At 40.7% G+C, this 26,189-nt stretch overlaps 1 protein-coding gene across 2 annotated transcripts in view; it reads left to right on the top strand.

Annotated features, from left to right (window-relative positions):
* Positions 1-26,189, top strand: part of TOP1 (DNA topoisomerase I) — an 84,998-nt gene that overhangs the window by 10,705 nt on the left and 48,104 nt on the right. For both annotated transcript variants that reach the window (XM_007057182.4, XM_043526799.1), the window contains exon 3: positions 20,103-20,205. In XM_007057182.4, the coding sequence (XP_007057244.1) occupies positions 20,103-20,205 (103 nt within the window). The remainder of the gene's footprint in view (positions 1-20,102; positions 20,206-26,189) is intronic.

Below are 26,189 nucleotides of genomic sequence, written 5' to 3'. Positions count from 1 at the left end.
ACTCCACTAATCTCTGTTACACATCCTGGTCAAAACATCTTTTAGAGTCAGATTTCAGGGCCAGAAGGATCATCTAGATCACACATCTGTCCTCTCCAAAGATATTCTGTATAGTCAGGGTTTATTAATTGTGTGTGTGTTTTATATATTGACAGCTGTAGTATTTAGTGTCATTTAAAACACTTGACTTAAAGAGCACATAAGATTTCAGGGAGAATTTAAGACTATTTTTCAATTCTACTATTTCTGCATCTCTTATTTTCTGTACTACTTTCGCCTTACTTCAAGATGTTTATATGGAAATAGGATCTCTGTGTCTAAATACTTCATCCCCTGTTGCTACGTATTGTGCTTGCTAAAGTCCTAGATTTGCAATGTTTTATAAACTTCCACATCAACCATTTGGGAATTTCACCAGTGGAGGATTATGCAATTTGAGGTAGGGAATGAACCGTAGGAGTAAATGAATTTCTAGGCCTCATCTACATTGTGGATAAAGCTGTGTATAAAACCAGTTACTCTAAAGCTGTCTAAGACCCCATTCAGACTACTTGTATGAGCACTGTTTGCCAGGCCACTGTGGACCAGGTCTAACCACTTAAGACTTCCTAAAGTACTGGTGGACTATGCCCTTGTGTAGATGTGGGACTTTTAAGATCTCATTTCTGTTCAAATGTTCAGAGTAAAGCACCACCAGGAAAGAGCTGTGGAATATTTTTAATATTTTTCATTACACATCAGCTGTACATTAAAGTGCAGCTGCATGGTAAAAGTTAGCAAAATAATTAATGGGAATTTAGCAGTCCCGAAGTATAGATAGCTTTTTATGTGTCTTGACATTTGTTACTTGTGCTCTACAGCCTAATGCTGCTCTTGACACATGAAAACTGAAGCTGCTAGGTGGGGACTGTTTGGGGCCTGGTTTTCTCCTTGTGTTGCTACTTCTATCGGCCTTAATTTTTTTGACAATTACTTTTAAAATTCTGCTTTAAAATTCCACTTTAATATGTTCATGTGGGACTAGGTTCTCTTCCTGTTCCCCTCTAAATATTGGCAAGGTTTATATTGAAGATTTCTTTCATAAAAATCCATTCTTGGTCAGGTTTTATATTGCAATATTTGAATAAGGACCAAATGCATTGAAGCAGTTGTTCATCTTACTCTAAGGTTGCAGTTTCTTGTTTGAGAGATATTTAAGATGTGGCCTAAAAAAACCTGCTGCAGGTGGAGATGGGACATATCTCCTTCAGTATACATTCCTGTTTGGGAGGTGAGTGAAGTCTGATTTTTAGATAGTTAGAGAAATAGTTGAGTAACATTGTGGTCTTTTAATTGGAAGTGTAAGGAATCTGTGGACTTAAACTATTTTGGTATTGCATAAATAGCAGGAGAATGGCTTCTGTTTTTTCTTGTTGATGTCTGGAAGCAGAATTTGAGAACACAGAAGTACACGTACTCTTAAACTTGCAGTAATCAAAAGTTAACATTGCGTAAATGCCAAATAAGAAGGGTGTAGATAATGGACTACCAATGTGCATGGGAGGTGGGATGGTTTGGAGGATTGATGTTCAATTTTGGAGTCTCTTCTTGTGGGTTGTTCTGAGGCTAACCAACGTCAGCTGAAAGTTACTCCCATTGAATGGAGAATAATAGTCTGTGTGAAACAAGTTGTGTATTCTCAGTCCACGTCCAGTTTGTGTTATGGTTCTCAGATCACACCAGCTGCCACCATAGTTTCTAATACTTGGCACTCTTGTTGACAATGTTAGGGTATGTCTACATAGCAAGCAAAAACTGAAACTGAGTCTCAGAACCTGGGTCTACAGACTTGGGCTCATGCTACAGTGCTAACAGTAGCTATGTAAAGGCTTGAGCTGGAGTTTGGGCTCTGAAGCCTAGGGAGGGGAGTGGGTTTCAGAGCCTGAATGTGACTAGCATCTATCCAGCATACTTTCATCTACTGGTGCTGTTGCAAAGCCCTAGCAAGTATGAGTAGGATACCTTATTAGAGAGGTAAAATGAAATAGTCGGGATGGGCATGTTCCAGTTCCAGCTTGCCTGGGAAGTTACGTTTACAGGTTAGACAAGTGCAGTCTTCTGGGAAACTCGAAGCATGAGCTATTTGGAGAGAGCCATGTGGCACTATGGTTCATTACAACATGAGCAGTATACACAAAATGGAGGAATTGAGCAATATTTATGACCTACTCCAAGGTTAGTATGGCAGAGTTAACGACCACCAGATGGGGAGTAAAAAGCCACCTGCTCCTTTGCTGCAGACTCAGCATGCAATTAAAGCTATTAAAAATGATAATGTAAAGAGATATATCTCTTCTTGTAACATTTCCTTGTTCACTTTAAATGTCTTCAATATGAAAACGAATCACTTTTTTTTACTAGTATTTCCCATCTAATATGTACTTTTGTTGTAGAGTTGTTCATGAATGACTGTGTAAGCTGAGGGTAGAAGTTAAAGTATTCAAGCATTTTATTTCAGAAGAAGAAGTAGAAGAAGAAGAGGAGCAAATACTATTCAGAAACTTACACGCACTCTGCAAACAGCTCTACAGACTATAGGTCCATGCACACTTGTGCATGTGCTGCAAGTGTGTGGATGTATGTATGTATGTATGTATTTATTTATTTATTTTAAAACAACTGAAAGTTTTCTTTCTCCAGTGTTGCCCTGTCCTGGGCCAGCCAAGTGAGTGTGATTGTTCCTTAGAGTAGGGGGAGACAGATACTAATCAGAGCTGGGATAGCACTACTCCCCTGTGTCTGATGCTTGCTGGCTGTCATCCTTGAATTGGTTTGCTCCAGCAGGGGAAAGCAACCTCCCCAGCTGTCTGGGATATTTTTTGCTGAGGAGAGCTGAGTTGCATGCGCTCTGAGAATGTTGTGCATTCTCTTTAGAATTGTAGGACTGCAAGGGACCTCGAGAGGTCATCTAGTCCAGGGGTTCTCAACGTTTTTCTTTCTGAGGTCCCCTGAACATGCTATAAAAACTGCATGGCCCCTCTGTGCCACAACAACTGTCTTTTTTTTGCACATAAAAGCCAGGGCCAGCATTGGGGGGTAGCAAGCAGGGCAGTTCCACATGGCCCCATGCCACAGGGGTCCCCGCAAAGCTAAGCTCAGGCTTCAGCTTCAGCCCCGGGTGGCAGGGCTTCAGCTTTCTGATCCATGCCCCAGTGAGTCTAACACTGGCCTCGCTTGGCAGATCCTCTGAAACCTGCTTGCGGCCCCCAATGGGGCCTCGGAGCCCTGGTAGAGAACTGCTGATCTAGTCCAGTCCCCTGCACTCATGGCAGCACTAAGTATTATCTAGACTATCCCTGACGGATGTTTTTCTAACCTGTTTTTAAAAATCTCCAATGATGGAGATTCCACAGCCTCCATGACAGTTAGGAAGTGTGCCCTAATGTCGTACCTGAACCACCCTTGCTGCAATTTAAGCCCATTGCTTTTTGTCCTATCAAAGGTTAAAGAGAACAATTTTTCTCCCTCTTTCTTGTAACAACCTTTTATGTACTTGAAACTGTTATGTGCCCTCTGAGTCTTCTCTTCTCCAGACTTTTTCCTTGCTGGCCTCCACCACCACTCAGGAATCTCTTCAAAGGACACAGAGGCACATCTTAGTCATACTCCCTGTTGTATGTGCTGAATGGCCTTTTGTTAGGACAGCTTGCTATGTTTTATTAAAATATGTTTAAATCAAAGATGCAATCTTTTGTTTTTATAGCTGCAGAAATGTTTTGGTTTTTTTTTAATATTCTAGTTAGTTATAAAGAATTAACTGGCATCTTGCTGTGTTGTTTGCATCCTGAGATACTTACATGTAGGCACTAATCTTAAATGCACATGTAGGTTTATATGGTCTGTTTAAATAAACTCTAAAGAAGAAATATGCTAATACAAAAAGTGCCAAGCATTCAAATACTTGGGTGTGTTAACTGTCTCTTACTGGGGGAAAGTAGCTAATGGGGTTGTGACTATGCTTGGCCCCTGTCTGCAGTTTCCTCCTTTTGATGATGTGCTGAACTGGATCTCCTGTTAGGTTCTCTTCTTGCCCTGTATGCTGCTCCTGCAAGCTGAAACACTTGAATTGCTAACAGTCCATCAGCCCCAGGCCGCGTGGTTGAAGGAAGAGGTGACAGCTCTACCTCCTCAGAGATTGTGCCTCCTATGTCCAGTATCTGTTGTTCCACTCATTCCTTTCAATGAGTTAAAAAGTGTCCCTGTTTTCTCCACACATGTCCCTATGTATATATCTTAAAGCATACACACTCAACAGCATTTATCTTTCTCATGAGCCTATCAGCTTTTTCTCAGAGCTGTCTTCACACTGAAACTGACCTGTTCAGTGCACAGTGTATTAGAACATATGAATGACCATACTGGGTCAGATTAATGGTCCATCTAGCCCAGTATCCTGTTTTCCAACTGTGGCTGGTGCAAGATGCTTCAGGTGGAATTATTGAGGGAACCATCCCATCATATAGTTCCAGCTTCTGGCAGTCAGAGGTTTAGGGACACCCAGTTATTAGTCATTGATGGTCCCCATGCAACCCCATGCTCTGGATGTCCCTAGACTTCTGACTGCCAGAAGCTGGGCTATGTAGCCATTTATGGACCCCATCAGTTTGTATGTATAGTTGGATTATATTTTCCAGTGGCTTAAATTTGCACTTAACATTGAATGTCATCTCCAGTTTTGTTGCCCAATAACATTGTTTTGTGAGATTGAATGAGTTACTTTCAGTATCCATAGGATTGATTGGATCACCCATGAATTAATCTGTTCTTGGATTTTGTCCATAGCTCATCTCTTTACTTCATTAGAATGACAAAGAATCATCAGGCACTAAGGAAGAGTATTTTCAAGGCCTTGATGTAGTATAGATATAATCCATCTAAGGCTTATATTTCACATAGATTGCTTTTGGGAGAATACATTAGCTGAATTGTTTCTTGTAAAATGATTTCTTGTTCTTGAGAAATCTATCTTTGTGCAACTGTGTTCACGATAAACTAAATGATCGCATTCTTTGCTAAATTCAAGGCTAGCTTTTTAAAAATTTGTTTTCCCTTTGTAAATACAGGGTTTTCTTCATCTTGTTACCTTTCTCTTTACACTGGATTCTAGAGAGTTAGAGGTATTCCAGTGCCCAGGAGCCCATTGCTTTAGCCGTAACCAAAGACAGCAAGCCCCAAATCAAGCCGTCCATATCCAATCCCAGGATTCCTTTGTGAGCTGTTTTAGCTAGTGTTAACGTTTTGGGAGGATGGTGAAAAACTTTTTGGATCTCACTTTTAATGATCATTATAAAGCTTGGGGTAATGAGTGTGGGAAGGAGAAGTGTCTAGCATTTTGCACTTGGCAAATGTGTTTAGCTTTCGAATGGAGCGGATATAAGCATGCTGGTTTTATTTAGTAAGTACAGTTTTAGTAGTGCCTTTTCATGCTAGAACATCTTTCTTCTGTGCACTAGCCTGATTGCTTAATCTCAGTTCATCTCTGGAAATAGTGTTTCACTATACTAAGGAAGTTTTCACTCTTTAAATACAGCAGAAACCATTGAATAATTTCATGTTAGAAAAAAAAAAAAACAAAGCTGTTTTATCTGGCATGTTGCGGGAATGGGGGATGCCGGTAAGTGAGAAATTCCGGTTAACTGAGAGGGAGGGAGCTTGAGCGCAGGAGGGGGCTCGGGGCAGCAGTTTGGGCGCGGAAGGGGTTTCGGAGTGCCGGATCTAGGGGGCACTCACCTTGGGCAGCTCCCTGCAAGCGGCGACCTGTCCCAGCTGCTCCTAGGAGGAGGTGCGACAGGTGGCTCTGTGTGCTGCCTCCGCCCACAGGCGCCGCCCCCTCAGCTCCCATTGGCCTCAGTTCCCAGCTAGTGAGAGCTGTGGAGCTAGTACTTGGGGAGGGGCAGCACCTAGGAGCAGCCAGGATAGGTCACTGCTTGGGAGGAGCCACCCAAGGTGAGGGTAAAAAACCTTTTTTGTTAGTCTTCACTTTAAAGATTCAGACCAACTCACCCAAGGGTATCGGTGTAGTGGTTGGAGATATAAAAATGGATCAGTACTTCTGTGGGATTTTTAGGTTTCTCTTTATTTATTTATTTATTTATTGTTATTCTGTGTTCCCAAATCAGATTACAGCTCAGGAATTTGAAAATGGCACATGCCAGGAATTGATTCTGAAGACTGAGCAGTTTAAAAAAAAATTTTTGGAGGGGGGACACAAGCAGGGTTTGAAAAATCAAAATATTACTTTGAACAGTGCTGCTGCTGTTAGAATTAGTGCTATGTGATCTCCTAAATCCTGTGGTCTGAATCTCAACCTGCAATGATGCTCTATCTGCGATTAATTGGCAAAAAAAAAGTTGCTGAAAGCAGGTTGGTGTTTCTAAAGGGCATCAACCTGGATATTGATTGTCAAACATTTCCTTGTTTACTCTGAGTCAGATGATACGATGGGAAGGGGTGTCAGGAAATGCAATGTCTATTGACATTTCTGGATAATTTCTGATTCCAAATTAATCTTGTATGACAGGGCTGATTTTGAGGTGTATATAGCCCACTGAGAGAGCAACCTTTAGGGAACTTTTGGCTGTAATAAATACAGCATTATTTAATGTAAATATACTTTCTTCTTTTTTGTTTTTAGTCTTGGTGCATTATTCTTTTTTCTTAGTAAACTGAGGAATTAATATTGTTTAGCTTTAGAAAACTGTCATCTTTGGCTATGTTTTCACTGCAAGAAAGTGCATTTTGATATCAAGATAGCTATCTTGAGTTTAAAAAAACACCATTTTTGGCGGTGAAGAAAAAGCCTGCACCTCACCCTTGATTTGTTACTCCAATCAGGAATATTTCTCTTGAGCAGAGAGTAGGAGCTCAGATGCTGCAGAGTCAGGCGCTGAAATACTACGGTGAAGAGCCCGTTAAAAAAAAAATATAGAATAGACATCCAAATTATGTGATGTAGACAGATGTCCTTTAGAAACTAGGTTTAGCTCATTTATAACCAAAGGGGGATGAAACCAGATCTCCACAAGTGAAAGTTAGTGTTATGACCTATTCTGTCATCCAGCCTCCCACTTTGTCTCTTATTCAGGGAGAACTTTATTTTGGGATGGAATGTTAAGATAATCTTAAAAGTGCATCACAAAAATAATTTTTCACTTATTGATATTCTAAGAATATATAAAAATTCATTTTTATTGTACCTGTACCACACCTCACTATCTACTCCTTCCTGGACCCTTAATACTTAGTGGTGGTTGTTCCAAAACAGCGATCTGAAGTTAAGAAGTAAAACTAACTTAAGGCAGCTCTTCTTATCTCCTAAAGGAAGCGTATAGCTTTAAAGAAAAATAGGTACATTTCTTTAAAACTTTCGAATGGCCTAACAGAAATACATCTACACTCTATTGACATATTAAGAGTATCTGGCTTCTGGAGTTTCAGAAATCACTGCAGCTGTTTTCAGAGACTTCTGTTCTGATGCTGTTGAATAAATAGCAGTTTGCTAGTCTGAATGGTTGTGAGCTATGACTTCCTGCCTTCAGGAGAGAACATTGAAGGTATGCTCTCAGTCCTAGAAGCAGTCCCGTCCAGTCCAGTCTGAAACACATTGACAGGGCAGTGGAAGAGAGGTTTGTGCTGCTGCTTCCTCTGATGTATGTCTAGGTACAAAACACGTAAAATGACTTCAGTGTCTAGAGCTTTCAAACTGTCATCTTTCCTGAGCATTCAGTGGATGTGAAAACATTAAAATACACATGCACTTAATTTTGATTTTTATATAAAGATCATCATAAGGCAGCCACTCAAAGCTCTGAGTGTCCTAACACTTAAAATTCACAACCAAATTGTTTAAAAACTGACTGCTTATGCAAACTGCTCACTGCATGTTTTGACTGTAAGGACAACAGACATAACCACCAGAATTGTTAAATGACCCCCTATAGCTTTCCCATCTCTGTCCCCAAATATACATGTGGAAAGAGCTGTTCTCTTTCTCCCCCATCTCACAAATATTTGTGTGCAAACAAGCTATTTTGGTTGATTGCTTTTCTCTTCAGATTCCTCTGGAAGAGAATAACAAACGGCCCTTATTGCTCGGGCTTACCTCAGTAGTTTACTCCTGGGAGAATTCTGCGCCACTGCGCGGTGCAGAAATTAATGTGGTTTTTTGCGCATAATTTCCTTTTCCCCCATAGAAATGGGCTGCAGTGCTGCTGGCCGCCACTAGGGTCCGCTGGATCCATCAGAGCCCAGCTCACACACAGAAAACACTGCAGGCGGGGGGAAGGGGAGAGAGTAGAGAGTTCCGAGTAGCTGCAGCTCCCTGCACGCCTTGAGGGAAGGGGATGGTGGCTCAGGAAACTCCACACAAGCCTGTGACCCAGCAACAGGCTTTGTGTCCTTCTGGATCCCTGGGGATGGGTGTCTGGGCTCGGGGGCGGGGGGGAGACAGCTAGGCTCTGGAGCGGGTTCAGGTGTATTGGCTGGGGGGTCCTTGCAGCTGGACTCCGGGGGGGCAGAGAAACAAGAACTGGGTTGTCATAGGGGTTTCTTTAACTCTGTACACTTGGGTGACTTTTTGTGTGTGTCTGTATTGTTACAGATATACTTGCTGGCAGGTATTTTGAAATAAATTACCACAATAATTGAAACTGGTGATTCATGATTATGTAGTGTTATTCTGACAAATAAAAATTGCAGAATTTTTTTTTTTTTTTTTTTTTTTGCGCAGAATTCCCCCAGGAATAGTAATTCCTTGAGATCTAGGAGCTGTGCTTGTTATTGCTTAATGATTTAACACCTACAGTAATAGCACAGAACTTCAAAGCTAAGGTTGTCTGACTACTACTTCTCCCTGCATCCTTGCCCCCTCCTCCCCCAAAGAAATTACAGCCGCTTCAGAAAGCGGTGTGCCCTCTTCTCAGTCAGCATTGAACCACTACTCCATCTTACTGTTTAATGCACTTTGTTTGGAGATGGTCTGTAGTGGCTGAGATATAAAACAGGAACACAGTTTTACAATGCCCAGTAGTGGACTGCATTTCTTTCCCCTTGGAAGGGTATGTCTTCCCTGCAAAGTTGATTCAGATGACTGACACTCAGTTGGCGTAGCTGGAATGAGAGCAGTCACACTGCATAGTTGTCAGGTTAGCAGCTCAAGTGTTGAATACCCCTGATGGGACCGCTAGCTCAGGTATAAAGCATCACCACATAAGTGAGAGGGGCTTTAATGTGTGGTGTTGGGGCAGTAAGAACATAAGTACTCAAGAAAAAACCTGAGTTAACTCTGTAGTGAAGACAAGCGCCGAGTGAGATAACTTAATGGGGCTGTCTAGCTCTTCTGGAACAAATTTAGACAAACTTTCGCCCCAATCAGATCAGCCTGTGGATGGCTCCTCTTGTGTGGAGCGAGTCCCATTGATGTCAGCAGGTTTCTGCATAGATGCAGGGGTCTGCGCTAGTGGATTTGGTTGCAGGATCAGAGTATAATCTTATATTTCTGGTAGACAACAGGATTGACCTGCAAAAAGAATTAAAAACAAAAACAAAACTTGAATTTCTACTAAGCCCATCCTGATCTTTTAGCCACAATTCATACTCTGATCATGCTCAGCAATGAAGCTATAAACTATATCCAATAGTGCATCTCCTTGCAGCTCTTGAGCAAAGTATGTAGGAGACCAGTAAGGCCTGAGGCCGAGTCATGCCTACTACAACCTCTCTATAGAGAGAGATTAAAAAATAATCATATACCACTGTAATCTCTTCACTGGGAATGCTGCATATGTTTCAGTCTAGAGTGGCTCCCCTGTATACACCAGGGGTGAAATCCTGACCCTAATGAAGTCAGTTTTTTCGCTGACTTCACTGTGTTCTGGATTTCACCCTGTGTTTCCTTTTTCCTCAGTGAAGTTCTTACTTGGAGGAGACCCTGTTCTGGATCAAGCCCAAGGTATACAGAGGTATCTGACATGTCCTTGCCTTGCGTTAGTATGAATACGAGCACTATTTGAGGCGCTGTTGAGACACAAGCATGGCCCTGCTGCTGACACAGGGCTTAATGAAAGCTTTACAAATATCGTTTTAGTGTGTCCAAAAATGTTAGCAATTTAAGATATTTGTGCCGTACGGACAGCAAGCGAAAATATTTTTCTAGTTTAATACAAACACTGTTACAGTGTAATTATTCTTGACAATAGAACAGATTTCCTGTTAGTTGAAGTACCATTAAAACAAAAACTTTCTTCAGATTCTCAATCTCTTTTTGGAAATTTGACTGTATGCTAGGAACTGTGCCGTTTCACACCTTTTCTAATGATGAGGTATGCAGTCAGTTACATTACAGTGAATAAAGATGGAAAACTCCTATTAGGTTAAGTCTGTGCCTCAACAAGGATAGGATACAGTCCATAAAGTTCTGTCTTCCTCTCACTGCATTTGTGCAGTGCCAAATACTCAGTTGTCAATAAATAGTAATAGTACCTGATATAGGTTGTGCCAGCTGATACTACACTAAATCTTAGTTGTATGGCCAAGAAGCAATCCTTTTCATCTAGTGACGGTTTACACTGCACTTAGCTTGCAAGAGTTCTGATTTAAAAAATAAAGGACTTTACACAGTCATCCAGGAGCTGAAGGGTTAACTGGGCCATTTTGCTTTTGATTATGAAGTAAAGGAGACATTATCTCCTGCAGTTGGCTGATTGCTCTGAAGTCTAAACATGGCTGTGATGTTGCAATAGCTTCTGCATGGGGAACACTTCTGGAAAACTGAAGAGCAGAATTTACATAGATGAGGAAGTGCTTGTAATTACTGCATGTCATTCTGGCTGTGAGCGTGACTCCAAAGACTCCTGGCAGTTCCTTTGTATTCCTATTTGCATGTGTGTCTTTCTCCCTCTTTCTCTGTATGGAGAAAGAATGTCACTAGCATGTATTGGGATATTTGTCAATGTAGAATGAAATAAAAGTTCTTTGCTAAAGCTTTGGCTTTGTATTAAGGGGTCATTTCAAAGTCTGACTGGCCTGATATTGTACTAACTCAGAATTGGATAAGTTTCAGAGTAACAGCCGTGTTAGTCTGTATTCGTAAAAAGAAAAGGAGTACTTGTGGCACCTTAGAGACTAACCAGTTTATTTGAGCATGAGCTTTCGTGAGCTACAGCTCACTTCATCGGATGCATCCGATGAAGTGAGCTGTAGCTCACGAAAGCTCATGCTCAAATAAACTGGTTAGTCTCTAAGGTGCCACAAGAATTGGATAAGTGTCTTTCACATTGTCCCACTAATCCCCCAAATTCTATTTTCCTTCAACATTTAAACTAAAATTCCACTCGTGTGTGACCCTACATAAACCACTGCCCGGCCCTTGGTTTCTCAGAAGGTATAATTGTTCTTGCTGTGCTTGTTTGCTGCATTTAGCGCAGAGGTGAGGAATATAACTTCAGGGGCGAGGGGAGGAACTAAATATTCTGGTAAAGATTTGACACTTCATGGATTTAAAAAAATGCCCCCAGAGAACCTCCTTTTATCATTTTTGTTTTATTTTTGAATGCAGTTATTTCTTTGTACATAATTCTACATTTGTACGTTCAACTTCCATGATAAAGAGATTTCACCACAGTACTTGTATTAGGTGAACTGAAAAAAAACAATTTCTTTAGTTTTTTACAGTGCAAATATTTGTAATAAAAAATAAATATAAAGTGAGCATTGTACAGTTTGTATTCTGTGTTATAATTGAAATCAATATATTTGAAAATGTAGAAAACATCTAAAAATATTTCATAAACGTCAGTTGGTATTCTATTGTTTAACAGTACAATTAATCATGATTAATTTTTTTGAGTTAATTGTGTGAGTTAACTGTGATTGACAGCCCTAAATATTTCCTAATGTAAATTTCTTAGGCTCCTAGACCAAATCCAGACCATGGGACTCATTCCTGTAGTATTTGAATATCTCACAATCTTGAATGCATCTCTTTTCACAATATCCCCGATCAGTAGGGAGGTATTTTTACATAATTTTACTAAGTGATTTACCCAAAGTCAGACACAAAGTTTGTGGTAAAGCAGGAACTTTGAACCCAGGTCTCCTAAGTCTTGGGCTAGTGACCTAACCACTAAGCCATCCTTCCTCTCTATGGACTGGCTACTTTCCCACTGCCTCTTGCTAAAATACCTACCTGCTACAGGCTTGTTCAGGTTATTAAAATTCCAACAATAATGTAACCTGAGTTCAGGCTGACTTCTTCAACTTTTGGTATCCTGGAGACTTCAGTCACACAAAGGGTGGGTATTAGTGATCGCTGCTCTTTCTTTATTTCTGGCCAATTAAACCGATTTTCACCCATTTTTTAATTTTTGTAAAAATCACCAATATATTGGCAGGAAATTGTAAACAAAGTGAACACCAAAAATGAAGGGTCTTGTTTATATAGCACCTTAAAGTGTGAGTGAGAATTTACCCTCGTAGTCTTCACTGGGGTGCAGTGTAGGCAAGACCTTAGAGTGACTGGTTGTAGTTCTTCAGAGTCTGTGTGGCCCATCCTGGGGGGAGGGTGAAGGAGACGGGACGACTGGTAAAGCACAGCAATGGGAAATATAGGGGGTTTAAAATCTAAGACTAACAAAAAGTGCTGATTCTATGGATTCTTTCCCTTATTGAAAAGACAGTGTCGTATCAAAATCCTGTGCCACAAAAGTACCTGGTATCTGTCTTTATCCCATTGTACCTGACCAGGGGCAGAATCCTGGGGATGCTGGAACTCTAACTACAGGGCCATGTTAGACTTTTAGCTTTTAGGAGGATACAAGACCATAGGTCTCATCCTGCTCCCATTACATTCACTGATAAAATCTGCCTTCAGGGAGAGCAAGACTCAGCTTCATGTCTTGTAGCCAATATAGCCCACCGTTGATGACCATCTTTCATACATGTCAGTACTGTCTGTCACCTGCTGGGTCTGCTTAATGAACAGGAAATCTAGAGGCAGAGGATTCTTGGAGTCAGTGTGTCTCCAGCTGGAGAATAGTTAGGGGATTTAGACTGGAGATGCTAGATTTCCTTGTCGTCTTCACTTAAGAAAAATAAAAACACTTTGGGAGAACTGTCATGCTGCTCATTAATTTAGGAAGTTCCTATTTTGATTATTCTGCCAATCTACCTTGTTTATCCTGAAATTATCACTGGTTTCTTTTTGTATTCTTTCTGTGCTAGTGGGTCTAGAAAATGGATGATTTGAGTTTCAAAAGAAGCATCAGTCGTTAGCATTATTCTGGTTCTGAGGCTTGTTAGCTCTTGTGTGGGGTTTTCTGTGTTCTCCTTACAGTTTATTCCAGCATTTATTTTGACTTATAATTATTGCACAGTGAAGTGGAAATCTTCCGTCTTGTGATCCAGTTTAAGGAAGGGAGAACTGAGATGTCTACCCCAACCATCACTTGGAATATAACAGACCCCTTTAAACTAACCAATCTGAACTGGAGATGAGCAGAAATAAAATGGGTCCGAATAGATCTGTATTGTTTTATTATTTTAATTAGACCTCAAAAGAGTCTAATAGGCTTTAGAAATACTGAGCGTCTTCCCATTTCATTGAGGCCAGCCAGTTCTTCCCTGATCCCTGTGTATGGATGTGATTTTATTAACTGTGGGCTAGAGGTAATCTGGAGTAGTGTTCATTGTAGGAATACTTTCGAACTCGATTGGTTAAGGGTCGCACTTCAGGCTGCTCTTGAAAGAAAGCCTTTTAAGCATGTTGCTTCTAACTGAGCAAGTAGGAGCCTAGTAAATTTGCTTCAACAGCTCTAAAACTATTTTCTTCCTTGGGACATAGTAGTGCTTGAAAATAAAAATCCACTCTCTTCTTCAATCTAGTTTTTCTTATTGAGCAAACATTGTTTTCATCTTCCCCAGTGTTTCTAATGGAGCAAAAATTGGCATGGTTCCCCACTTAAAATCCAGAGAGCTATCCAGTCCCAGATAATTTAAGGTGAATCAGAATATGTCTTAAAATGGGCATATGTGGCTGTTTCATGAATTATAATACTTTCTAAAAAGAAAAGGAGGACTTGTGGCACCTTAGAAACTAACAAATTTATTTGAGCATAAGCTTTCGTGAGCTACAGCTCACTTCATTGGATGCATTCAGTCACGAAAGCTTATGCTCAAATAAATTTGTTAGTTTCTAAGGTGCCACAAGTACTCCTTTTCTTTTTGCGAATACAGACTAACACGGCTGCTACTCTGAATACTTTTTAAGCACTTCTATGGTACTTTTCATCTGGGAATCTCAAACATTTAATGAGCTAAGCCTTATGGCACCTCTCTGAAGTAGGAATTGTTATGCCTGTTCCACAGTTGGGGAAATTGAGGCAGTAAGCGACTTATCATAGGTCTCACAGGAAGCTCATCCCAGTCCAGTTTATCCACAAATCCATATTTCATCTTTTAGAAGTGCCAGTTGGGTATATCAATTCCCGGTTTACCTCCAACCATATGCAGAGATCTGGAAAACACCTGCATCTTCCACCTCCTTCTGGTGCTGCTGTTTTCTTCTGATTACTCTTTTCTGCCCTCACTCCTGCCTCTCTTTCGGGCTGTATGGTCAGTGATACCTGGATGTGATTGTTATTTTTTAAACCATCTCCTTCCCATCTAGAACAGCAACCACTCTCCTTGCCAAGTACATCTCTTCTCTTCATGCCAATCCCACATAATTGAAATCCAGAAACATGGTGTAGTCTCATAACTACTTTAACTTCATGATCAAACTTTGCATTTCTATAGTATTTTTACCTGAAGAACTCAATGTCTTATAAATAACTAAAGTTCTCAAAATGCCTGCAAGTACAGAAGCATTACTTCCATTTTAAAGTTGGTTACACTGAAGTATGTAAAGTTTAGGTGACTTGTTTGGGGTTGCAGAAAGATTCTAACTATTTGGAGTTCTAGATCCCAGTCCCCCTCCCTCTGCTACCCATCTCGCTTCCTCTTTATACATCTGGTGCTTCATAAGATGCATGGGGGCCCTGCCACTGCCTTTCTGCTCCTTCTTGCTTTTGTACTTGTAGAAAGCTGTCTGAATCTCTTCTTTGTAACATACACTTCTTAACATTTTAAAAACCAACCAGAACCTCCCCAGAGCAAAGTTTATAAATGGGATTACAGTTCGGCTGGTAAATTATCTCCCTCCGTAACCAAGTCACTCTGTTCATTTTAAAGATCTTGAATAACTGCTAAATGTTATGGTTTAGGTTTTCTTTCTGATCTAATCTGTATATGTCCAACTTTCTGCTACAGTAAACCCTCTTAATCTGGTGCCTGTTAAGGTAAAGTAGTTTTTTTTTGTTTTGTTTTGTTTTTGACAGTGGGACAATGACTGTTTCAAAAGGCTACACTGCCACAATTACTTGAGCTATAACATGTATGTGGTGAAAGTTTCCAGTCTAACCTCCAAGGACCCTTTTAGCACCTGAACCAAAATCCGCTTGCTTCAAGTCATTCTTAGAATAATGCTATATCATAGTGTACCAGCCTTCTCTACCCCTCCCTGCCAATGAATGGGGGGGGGGGGGGGCGCGGCAACAACCCCAAACACCATTGTGAATCAAGGAGAATTCCTTACTCCAAGGGATCTGAAGGGAAGATGGATTTATCAAGTCTGTCCAGTTGGGCAATTTTTATACAAGCTATTTTGGAAAATCTTTTTCCTCTGCTGATAGGTGCTGGAATTAAAGGGACTGGAGTCTAAAACCAGTCTGTCCACAGAAGAGGTGATAGTTGTGTACACTTCCTTTAACTGCCCCGATGCTGATTAGGGTTGGGAAATCACATCTAGGAACCAGTGGAATTCAATTTCCACGTCCTCTCTGCCTACCTTGGTTTCTGTGATACGCATACCTGAACTGGAATGAGATGACTGAACTCGTTTCAGGCAAGCCAACAAATAGCCATTAGTAATGACTCGCAGCTGCAGTTCACCTGTAAATAGATTGACTGACTGACTTTTATGACCTACAAACAAAATATTTCCTTATCCTGCTACTTCTGAATAATCCAGTATCGCACCCTCTAGCTTTTTTTTTTTAACATGAGTGAGTTTGATAGACTTGATTTTATTTTGTCTTTTGATGGAATTTATACTTCAGTGAAATATTCTTTCTGAAGAAAGATTATTTTGGGAGCATCCTAATCTAATTGCTTGTAGAGATCAGTGCAGATACATCAATTCTGACACTCAAGATGGTATTCACTAAGAGTCAAGGCTACTCTGTGCGTCTGTCCTCTTCATCCTGTACTTCCAGTGTTTTGTACACTCCGTCCTGGCCTTGCTCCACTTCTGTAGGCAGGTACCTCTCCGTCTCTGGGTGAGTTTGCCTAAGGTTCTCTTGCCCCTTTTTTCCCTTAATCCCTACAGAACAGACAGCCGCCTGCTCCCCGCTCACTTCCATCTGCCATCTGGTCTCTGTCACGTGGCAATATTCCGGCCTTCCCACTAAAGCACCCTCCCACAACCTCTTAGTATCAGGAAGTGACAGAAGTGGGAGGGATGTGAACGTTCACAGGCAGAATTAGTCCCACGGACCAGAGACACCGCTGTTGTTGTACCCCCTGCTGTTGTGCCTGAAAATCAGCCAGTCCTCTCTTCACATCCATCTGCAGACTAGCTCTCTAGGAAAGAGCTTGGGAGCTAGGATTATAGCTACTTCTTTCTTTTTGAGGAGCATTTCTTTGATTTCCTGACCACCTGGGTAGAAGTAGTCGATGGTGTTATCTTCTTCAATAAAACTTTGTAATGAAATCCCATCTTCTCCAGTATATGTGTTTTGTGGTGTTTGCTTCCCATGATAAGTCACAGAGTTAGTTCTGAATTACACAGAGAGAGTTCCTGTCTAAGCTTGACTCAAGTATTTACTGGTTGTGGCCCTGCCAGTAATTCCAACAGGAGCTGGCCAATAATAAACGTCCGTTTTAAATGGAAAGCAAATGCACTTGGTTGGAAGGGAGTCCTGGTGCGAAGATGGAGAACAGTGCCGTCCCCCCTTTCCTCCCCAGTCAAAAAAATAAATAATATTGCTGCTCTCTGGGCAAAAAGAGAATAGTTTCAATAGCACAGCCCCAAATAAATATTTTCCAACTTCGGAATTGAGGGAGCTGGCAGCCAGTTGATAGGGATGTGGTGTCACATTTTTTCTGTGTGCCTCTTTGAAAATCAGATGCAATATAAAATAAGTGAGTTCACACAGTTTTATGTACAGCAGTGTTGTAATTGATTTAGCCCATTTGTCATATGTAAATGGGTGGTGGTTTACTTCAGTCATTGCTTTAAGAATCCCTGAGAAAGGTCCTGTGGAATGACACCCCAGCAGTTTCCAAACTGCTTGGGCTTCCAGTTAGTGACTGAATTGAAATATTACAAGACTGGCACATACTGCCATGGAAATGTGTGATGTATTTTTTTACAACAAGGAATCCCTGCTTGGCAGTTCTGAGACTGTAAATATACCTGCCTAGAATTTGCTGAAAGATTGCTGTAAGGCTTCAGCAGGCTGGGATACTTTGCTGCTTACATGGCTAAAAACTCCTACACAGTTTAAGCTGCAGCACTAAAATCCAGAAATGTCCTGTCACTCTGTGACCCAAAATGTCATAGATTAGGTCATCCTTGCTTGAGCTGTAAGTTTGTTAATGCGGTTTTATGTATTTGATAGGACCTTAGGTTGAGGAGTGTTAGGAAGGGACTTTGAATTAACAGAAGCAAGGAAAGGAGCAGAAGCCAAATGGGGAGTTTGGAATGTTATATGTTACTTTATGCCTCTTTATTACAGGGTCTCAGAACAGTACTTGAAGGTACATGTAACAATAGATTAAGTTGAACTTTTATTGGCTTGTTATTTTGTTAGTATTGTTGTGCTATAACTCAATGAATGTTTTGAGGATCTTTGAGCCAGTTTTGGGCAAGAAAAAGAATGATTTTGTGTCTGAAGCACAAGACTCGGGGTATGTCTACACCAGAAACTTAAGTTGACCTATATTAGGTTGACTTACAGCCACCGTAGTAATTGCTATGGTAGCTCATGTCCATGCTACCCTCCTTGAGTCGGTAGTGCACGTCCTCAGCAGGGCCGCTTCCACCGACCTAAGAGGAGCAGTTGGCGGGGAGCTGAGAGCCTGGTCTCTCACCTCCTGGCTGCCTCACAGGCTCCTGATGGGCTGACCCCTCCCTCACCTACCCATTCCCCTCCAGGAGCAGGGGAGGGATGGGTGGCAGCTGCCTGGGGTTTCTCCCCTCTCTTCATTCCCCACCAGCCAGGCAACCTTGTCAATTTCAGGCTCCAGAAGCCCTGAAATTGACAAGACAGCCAGTGTTCCCACAGGCTCCAGCTCTCCATAGAAGGGGAGGGAAGGGGGCAGCTGGGCTCTAGCTGCTCCCCTTTCTTGTCAATTTCACAGCTCCTGGGGGTGAAATTGACAAGACAGTCAACGGCCTATATAAGTAAAGCAGTATCTACACAGACACTGCGTCACCCTGACTACACTGACATAAGCCCTACGCCTCTCATGGAGGTAGAGTTGTTGTGTTGGGGTAGTAGGGCACTTACATCTGCGGGAACAAGGCTGTAGTGTAGACACAGGAATAATTAGGGGGATAATTAGATTGACGTAAGGTGCCTAACTGTGTAGCGTAGACCAGGGCTAGGTTCTATGCAATAGATTTTCTACCTGATTATAAAAAAGTCACTAAATTGTTGTGCTTCAGTGTCCTCATCTTTAAATTGGGTATAATAGCTGCTTTACGGGGGAATTGTTAGGATTAATACATTTGTGAAGACTTCTGAGATCCTGGGACACAAGGCACTCTGGAAATGCTGCTATCATCAGAAATCAAATGGGGTTGCTAAACAGTAGGTATGGCGTTTATTCCATCTATTCTGAATCAAAGTTGGCACAGCATTCTAGTTGATAAATAGATGTCCTGAAGAGAGCTACTTAATATGTTAGTGGCATTAAGAAGTGTGCACCTAGAATCAGGGGGAGGGAGGGATTTCTTGTGGATGCATTGCATATGTGTTTACTATAAACAATATATATCATGCAGTTCAACCTGTGAAGCAATCACTGAAGAAACCAACAAAAATTAGGTGGCTCTTTACTTCAAGTCAACAAAATTGTACTTGAAACCTTGGCTACTTTTAAAATCTCCTCTTTGGGACAATGGGATCTTCTACTGGAGGTAGGCTTTAAAAAACAAACAAAAAACCCCAAACCCTGTTTTTCCTGTGTTGGGCCATCTATTTGTTCTGGTATTTTTAAAGGACTTTGTTCCAATAGTAGTGCACAGTACCACAAGCACTGGGGGGATTGGGAGAAGGCACTTTTGAAAATAAAATTATTAAACCATTGTATTTGTCTAAACTTCAGCCTCCTGCTGTTTGGACTAGCCTTGATCTACATAGCTGGGCTTCCACCTGGGACCTACTTCGTGCATATCATGAAATGCTGTCAGAGGCATCTTACTTGTCTAGTCTGTTCTTGAAGGCAGTTGCATGTTTTTGTGCTGTTGTGGGCTCTAAAAGAAGAGCTGTTTTCTGCTGCAGAAAACCGAGAGAGAAGGTTCACAGCCTTCCATTGTGGGCTGCTTTTGCCTTGTTCTATGCCAGTCAACCCATTCACCATGTGGATAAGAGTAGTATACTGCAGTTCCTTAAAGGTCTCTTCTCTAGTATTAAATACTGCTGGAGGCAGTGTGGCCTAACTGTTAGATCCAGGAGGCCAGACTTAATTGTGATTTCATGTTTGTAAAGCATTTCAAAATTGTTGGAACAAAAGTTCTATATAAATGCAGCTGCTGCTATCTTGAGTTAATTTGTCCCAACGCAATGATGTGTCAAATTAGTACAGTAAGACCTTTCAAAGCTGAGATTTTGTTCCTGTATTGTATTGTGAAGGATACTTTAACAGCAAAATAAATACAAAGCTGCATGAGGGAGCTGATGACTTGACACACAGTTCACTACTCCCAATTTTATTTCTTAATTCCTTTCCTCTTCTGCTTACAGATTCTCACAAACACAAAGATAAACACAAAGACCGAGAACACCGGCACAAAGAGCACAAGAAAGACAAGGAAAAAGACCGGGAAAAGTCTAAGCACAGCAATAGGTGAGGAAAATCAATTGCCAGGTCACTGTTGCCAAAACCTTTGCTCACCCACAGTCAAGGCTTCATAAGAAGAGTTAATGTGGTGATTAATATGCACAGTATTGCTATTTTTAAGTATTTAAAAGAATGCTCACATATAAGTGCAGGTGTTCTTACATGTACAGGTTAATTCACATAATCTTAAAAATGGAGATCTGTGTTAATGTAAATTGGTGTAATAAAAAATCAGTTGAGGAAATAACTACTAACTGCCAAACTGTGCAAACTTTAGCTCAGTACTGTTGATGCTTTTGGTTTTTTGTGGTACTGTGTGTGTATTCATTAACAAAAACATTACATTATGCATCTTAGAATTTCAGAAATGGCAGATATTTTTGTGCATTGTGGCCAAGTTCATATTGCTAACTTACTACTTGATGTTCTTGTGATTATTTTTATTATTTAAGTTTATTTTTTTATAGTAAATATCTTACTACTTCATGTTCTGCTCGTTGCTCACATATTGGCACTGCATCAGTCTGTAGCTTCTCAGCTTACTACTTAACACAGTTTCTTTTTGTGCATTCTTGGCTCTACATTTCTAAATGTTTTTCATCTAAATTTAAAACCATCTTTTTTGCAAAGTAACAAAGCACATGCCCTTCAATTACATCCTAATGTATTTTCCATATTTGAAGTTTGAAAGCTCACTTTTATGTTTTGAGCTGCCTTCTCTTGGGGGGGAGGGGGCGGAGTGATTAAGATTTTTTTTAAGTGGAAAGATCTTTCACCAATTCTAATTCTCAAACAGCTCATAACTATTGGTTTATATATATATTTTTTTTTAAATAACATTTGGGCAGCTTGAAGTTGAGCAAGTGGAATGGGTAGGTTATAATGGAGATACTGAAAGTGATTACTAGTAGAGACTGCTTCTTGGTCCTCTTGTGGGCAAGAAAAAAATTAAGCTCACATTGGGTCAGATTGATAGCTTTACTCACATTGTATATTACCTCACTCCACATGTGTTTCCACTGAAGTCAGTGGGACTACTCATGATATATAGACTGTCTCTTGTGACTACAGGCATCACAGTCTGGCCCATTATGTCTAAAGCCTTCAGCACTCCTGCCTATGTAACTTGCTTGTCCTGAGGGCAATACTTCAAAGCTCTTGTGTCAAAAAAAAAAAAAAAAAAAAAAATCAGTGAGTTCTTTAACAGGTACACATGCTGTACTTGCAGCCTGTGGTTTTGAAAAGCCTGGCACATCTGAGTGTGTACAACAAATTCTTGCTAGTTTTGGTGAATGGTTACCTAATATTGTTGACCTGCCTCTCCTATGTACAAGAGGTCTGTGAGGCACCTAACTTCCCTTTTGCAGTTCACTTCTCCAGTTTGTGCACACAAGTTGCAGGTACATGTGCTTATGTGCATTTTCAGCCTTTTCAAAATATGTCCCTGAAGGTGAATATATTTGGCCTGTTGTATCAGTCAGTCGTGACTGCAGGCTGATATTCCTGGGATAATAACATTACGCTCACATTAAGAACACTTCAGGACTTTTTGTTGAGGAGCAGTGAAAAAACACCACAGTCTACCCCTGTCCACACTCAGTCATGCACGGCATAGCAGCTGCTCGCTCTATCAAATAAAATGATTTTTAAAGCAGACATGACTGACTTGTGGAAACAACTGACTTTTATTATGCAAAGTTTTCTTTCCCAAATTTTCTTATTAGTATTCACCAGTACAGTTCCATAATATATACACCGCTTATATAAAACCTTGATTAAATAATAATCCCTGACCTATAAAGTGCGCTCAAAATATGGGGCAGCAGTTTTAGAAGAAGGGGCACAGAGAGATCAGTGGTGAGGAAAACTATTGGGGGAAGATTCTTGGAAATAAGAGATTTAAAAGAAGAGGGGGCATGGTGGATGAGAAGTGAGGAGACTTCCAATGGAGACATAACAGAAGGCATGAATCTAAGTGTGGGAGGAGGAGACACAGTAGAAAGGTCAGAGGACTGGGGGGGAGATTGAGAAGCAAGATGATGAGTAGGGAGAAACCAGTGCAAAGATGTAGAGCTTCTTGGGTGAGGATGAGAAATTTGAACCTGAAGGGATGAGTCAGCTAGGGAAGGGGATTCAAGGAAGACGACAACAGGGTCAGAGCAGTGAGAGCATAACATATAAAAACTCCTGAAGAAGTTGTAACTTTTTTTCCTGGAAACAAAAAATTCTTTCGTATTGGAATTGTTTAAATAACCATAGTTTGAGGTAAATTATGACAATGTTGACAATCTTGGTGATTTCTTTAAGTTTGATTTGGTGACTGGATGTGGACTGGCTGGGGCTCATTTTAAGTACCTTTCATTGTCCCTCTTACTATTACTGTTTTGAATATATCTGGTGCAACAAGTAGGTTTTGAAAATATTACTTTTAGGATTAACAGTCTGTTTAGAGACTGAAGCGGTGGGGTGGGACTTATTCCCGGAAACTCATGAAGAAATGCTGCCTTGCAAAATGGCCACCACTTCTCATTTTTCTACATTGGAGTGAAGCCAGGCTGCCCTTAGGGAAGATGGTAACCCTTCTATTATCAGGATGTGGAAAAGAGCTGGTGAATGGTCCATTTTGGTCAAGGGAAGCCCCTGACTTCAGTCCCATTGAGAACCATGGGAGATAGAATTCCACAAAGAACTCTGAAGTAGTACGTATGTGTCTGCCTGTGCTGAAGGAGAAACTTTACCTATGAAGTATAACTGCAAAACATAGCTATTAGTATTTTTTTTTTTAAAAAAAATCGATTTTAACTAATGCATGCGATTTCAGTGAGTGTTAAGTATATGGGGAGTTTGAAGAGTCTGTTGCTCTATTATTAAGATCATTAGGGACCAGAAAAGGTCTGACGCCTGGTGCTAAAATTAGAAATGGGTCCTTTAAGAAATTTAACTCAGACTAACAGAATTGCTTATAAATTCTCAGAAAATCCTTTCTGTACTCGGCTAAGTGCTGTAATCTTGTGGAGGACGTATGTATTTTGTATTTTTCATACATAAGAAGTGGAATACTTTCTTTCAGTGCAAAACTTAAGTCAGCCTTAACTATAGAGTTGCCTTTAGCACCTCCATAATGTGTCATGCATAACACATTAATAGATGTTCCTTTTTCATAAGGGAGGTGATGGGGGAGGCGGGGGGCCACAGACTAATCTCCCTACTCCAAAAGGGACAATTTATAATTGAATGTGTGCAATTAGGAACAATTCCTGGTTGTAGAGGAAGCGGACCTATGCTCTCCATGTCTGTCTGTCTAATAATTTGGCAGCTCTATCATCTCTCTTAAACAAGGTTGTTTTATAAACTTCTGTCGAGGGCAAAAACATTCCCATGCATAAAAATAATTTCTATGTCTTGTCTTTGTGTGAGTGGGAGGTCGGATCATGGTTCTGAGCTGCCAAGTGATAAGTGCTTTAAAATACCTAAAATAGATAATCATGATCTCATGTGGTAGAAGAGTGCTGGCCTTGTATGCATAACTCTTCAATTTCACTTTCTGATTTCATCCTCTCCCACTTACTAGATGACAGTTTTATATCCTAACCACTCAAGTACAGATGTAGTAAACTGGGGGGAAATAGCACTCTTATATATTTCAGGGGTTTTTATTTATTTCTTTGCCCTGTTTAAAAAATAAATAAATACAGCAAAGCCTACTTAAGCAAATTCTGTATCAAAGAATAGATCTACGTCAATGTATTGAGTAATACTCAGAAGTCTTTTTGTAAATAAATACCAGATAAAGGAATAATGAACACATTAAATATAGACTTCTTTGCCTGGAAAGGCAAAATGCAGTAAATTAATCTGTGATGCATTGAAACCAGGTATTTCAAAGGTCATTTATCAAACAAAAAGACTTGGTAAAATAATGGGCCTTTTTGAATCAGAGCCTTTAACAGAGATCGGTTGTTGTTTTTTAATCTTGAAGTAACAAGAGATTCTTTCTTCCGTGTGTCTTGGGTTTTGTGCATGGAATGCAGGCTTTCTGTAAATTGAAGTCAGCAGAAAACTGGTACTGTGGTGTATGGAGTGAAGAGACTCCCCACCCCCACATTGGCAGTACTGATCCAAATTGTCAGCATGACAAGTGTCGGAGCTTCAGAAAAATCCTCCTCCAGCTTGCATGTTCACTGTGGTTACAAAACGTCTCTTGCCATCTTCTGCGTTTGAACAAATGTTGAGGGTGTAGTAGGGATTATAGACCCAATTCTCAATGGTGATTGATTGATTTTGTTTTGCCAAAAACAAGAATTGGGATGGGGAGAGGAGCTACTTGTCTCTCATACACAGGTAAATTCAGATAATGGAAAATTCTGGGGTTTCGCCCGTTTTCTTTACCATATTTCATGTGTTGTCTCCCAAGCTATTTATCTAAATGACAGAGGGACGGAGAAGAGGAAGGAAATCTGGTTGGTCATCTGTAGATGTAGAGGAAAAAGGTCATTTGAAAATTTCCTTGTGCTTGCTGGGGGTGGAGAGGGAGACCGAAAAGGGTTGGCTCCCTCCCTGTGTCCACAATCGACCTTGGGTTGCTATCTGGTGGAAAAACTGACTTCTAGTAGTAAAACTGTTACTTTCCAGCAGTGCCTAGAATATGCATGCTCTGCCTGGTCTCAGTCCCAAAGAGCTTACACACTCATGAGGTTTCATTTTCATCTGTCTCCAACTGGTGATTACAGCTCTGGCCTTCTGTTTTATTCCCAAAATACTGTGTTCACTAAGGACCTGATCCATTGTCTGTGGAAGTTCAGCAGGCATGGGATCAGTTTCTCATGAACTGGTAGCTCAGCTGTGTAATTTGGCCCACACAGGTTTTTGCACTCACTTCTGCTCTGTGGTGGTGCATCTCTAACAATGAGAATACAAAACTGCAGGCCAGCTGAAAACTTGGCCTTTGCTAGTACAGTATTTATTGGTCTGAATGTAATTACAGCTTTCTAACAGCATTGCAGTAAGTCAGGCAGTGTAACTTCTGTACTATCCCTGTTGGTTTAAGATTTCTATAAATTGAGAGTTGTCGATTACTTAAGCTTCAGTTGGATTCTGACAGATATCAGTTGTCACACCAAAGTGCTGTTTGCAGCTAGTTCTGATGCTTAATAGTAGAAAATACACAGCCGTGGTACTACAAGCTAATTACAGCTGAGAAAATTAGAGGGGAAATAGAGATGCTTCAGATAAAGCATCTTTCCCTGTTTGTGATCTGAAGCTGGGGTAGAAAAGGCATTGGAAGGGGAGGAAGAGGATTGTTAATGTACATAAATGGCACCTGGAGAATGCAGTGTTAAAGTACTCAAAGCTGCTGTGGTTTGAAGAAGGAAGCTGTGTATGTGCACATCTGCCATCCTTTGGAAACACTTTCCACTTCTGGCTTTCCATCTGATCACAGTATAAGCAGCTGCTGCCAGATGCACATTCCCCGCTCCCTCCCCCAATTTTTTTTTAAAAAAAAGCCCTCCATCACATTTTCCTCCAGGCAGCTCAACGAGGGAATACTGCTAGAGTTTTCAAGGAGACAGATTTCTTTTGTTGCACTTAACATTTCCATCATTCTTCCCCTGTCTCCCCAAAACCCTCTGAGATATTGTATTATACAAACCTTCTAAAAGGAGAGACAGGAAACCAAGCTGGTGGTATGCTGTGGGGCACTCGGCTGATGTGTGCCTATTACATGAGGTGTTAAATTAATTTCTCGTGTTTCCTCCAAGATATCGGACACATTCCTGCCGCATTCCAAGTGTTGTTGCAGCAAGACTACTGTTTAAGCAGGCCTATTCTTTAACCAGCATTTATCTGGTCTAAGCACAAATGTTGTACCAATAAAACTGTGTCTATTTAGGGAGGGTGACCTTTTTTACTGAAATAATTACACCCATACAACCTTGTAGTGTGGGTGCATATATGGGTGTATAAATATGCTTAGACAGTACAATGTATTC

This window comes from Chelonia mydas, chromosome 13 (genome assembly GCF_015237465.2).
Source record: "Chelonia mydas isolate rCheMyd1 chromosome 13, rCheMyd1.pri.v2, whole genome shotgun sequence".
In the NCBI taxonomy this organism is placed as follows: Eukaryota; Metazoa; Chordata; order Testudines; family Cheloniidae; genus Chelonia; species Chelonia mydas.
Note: the sequence above shows the minus strand (reverse complement) of the source record. Positions and strands in the feature narration are given on the sequence as shown.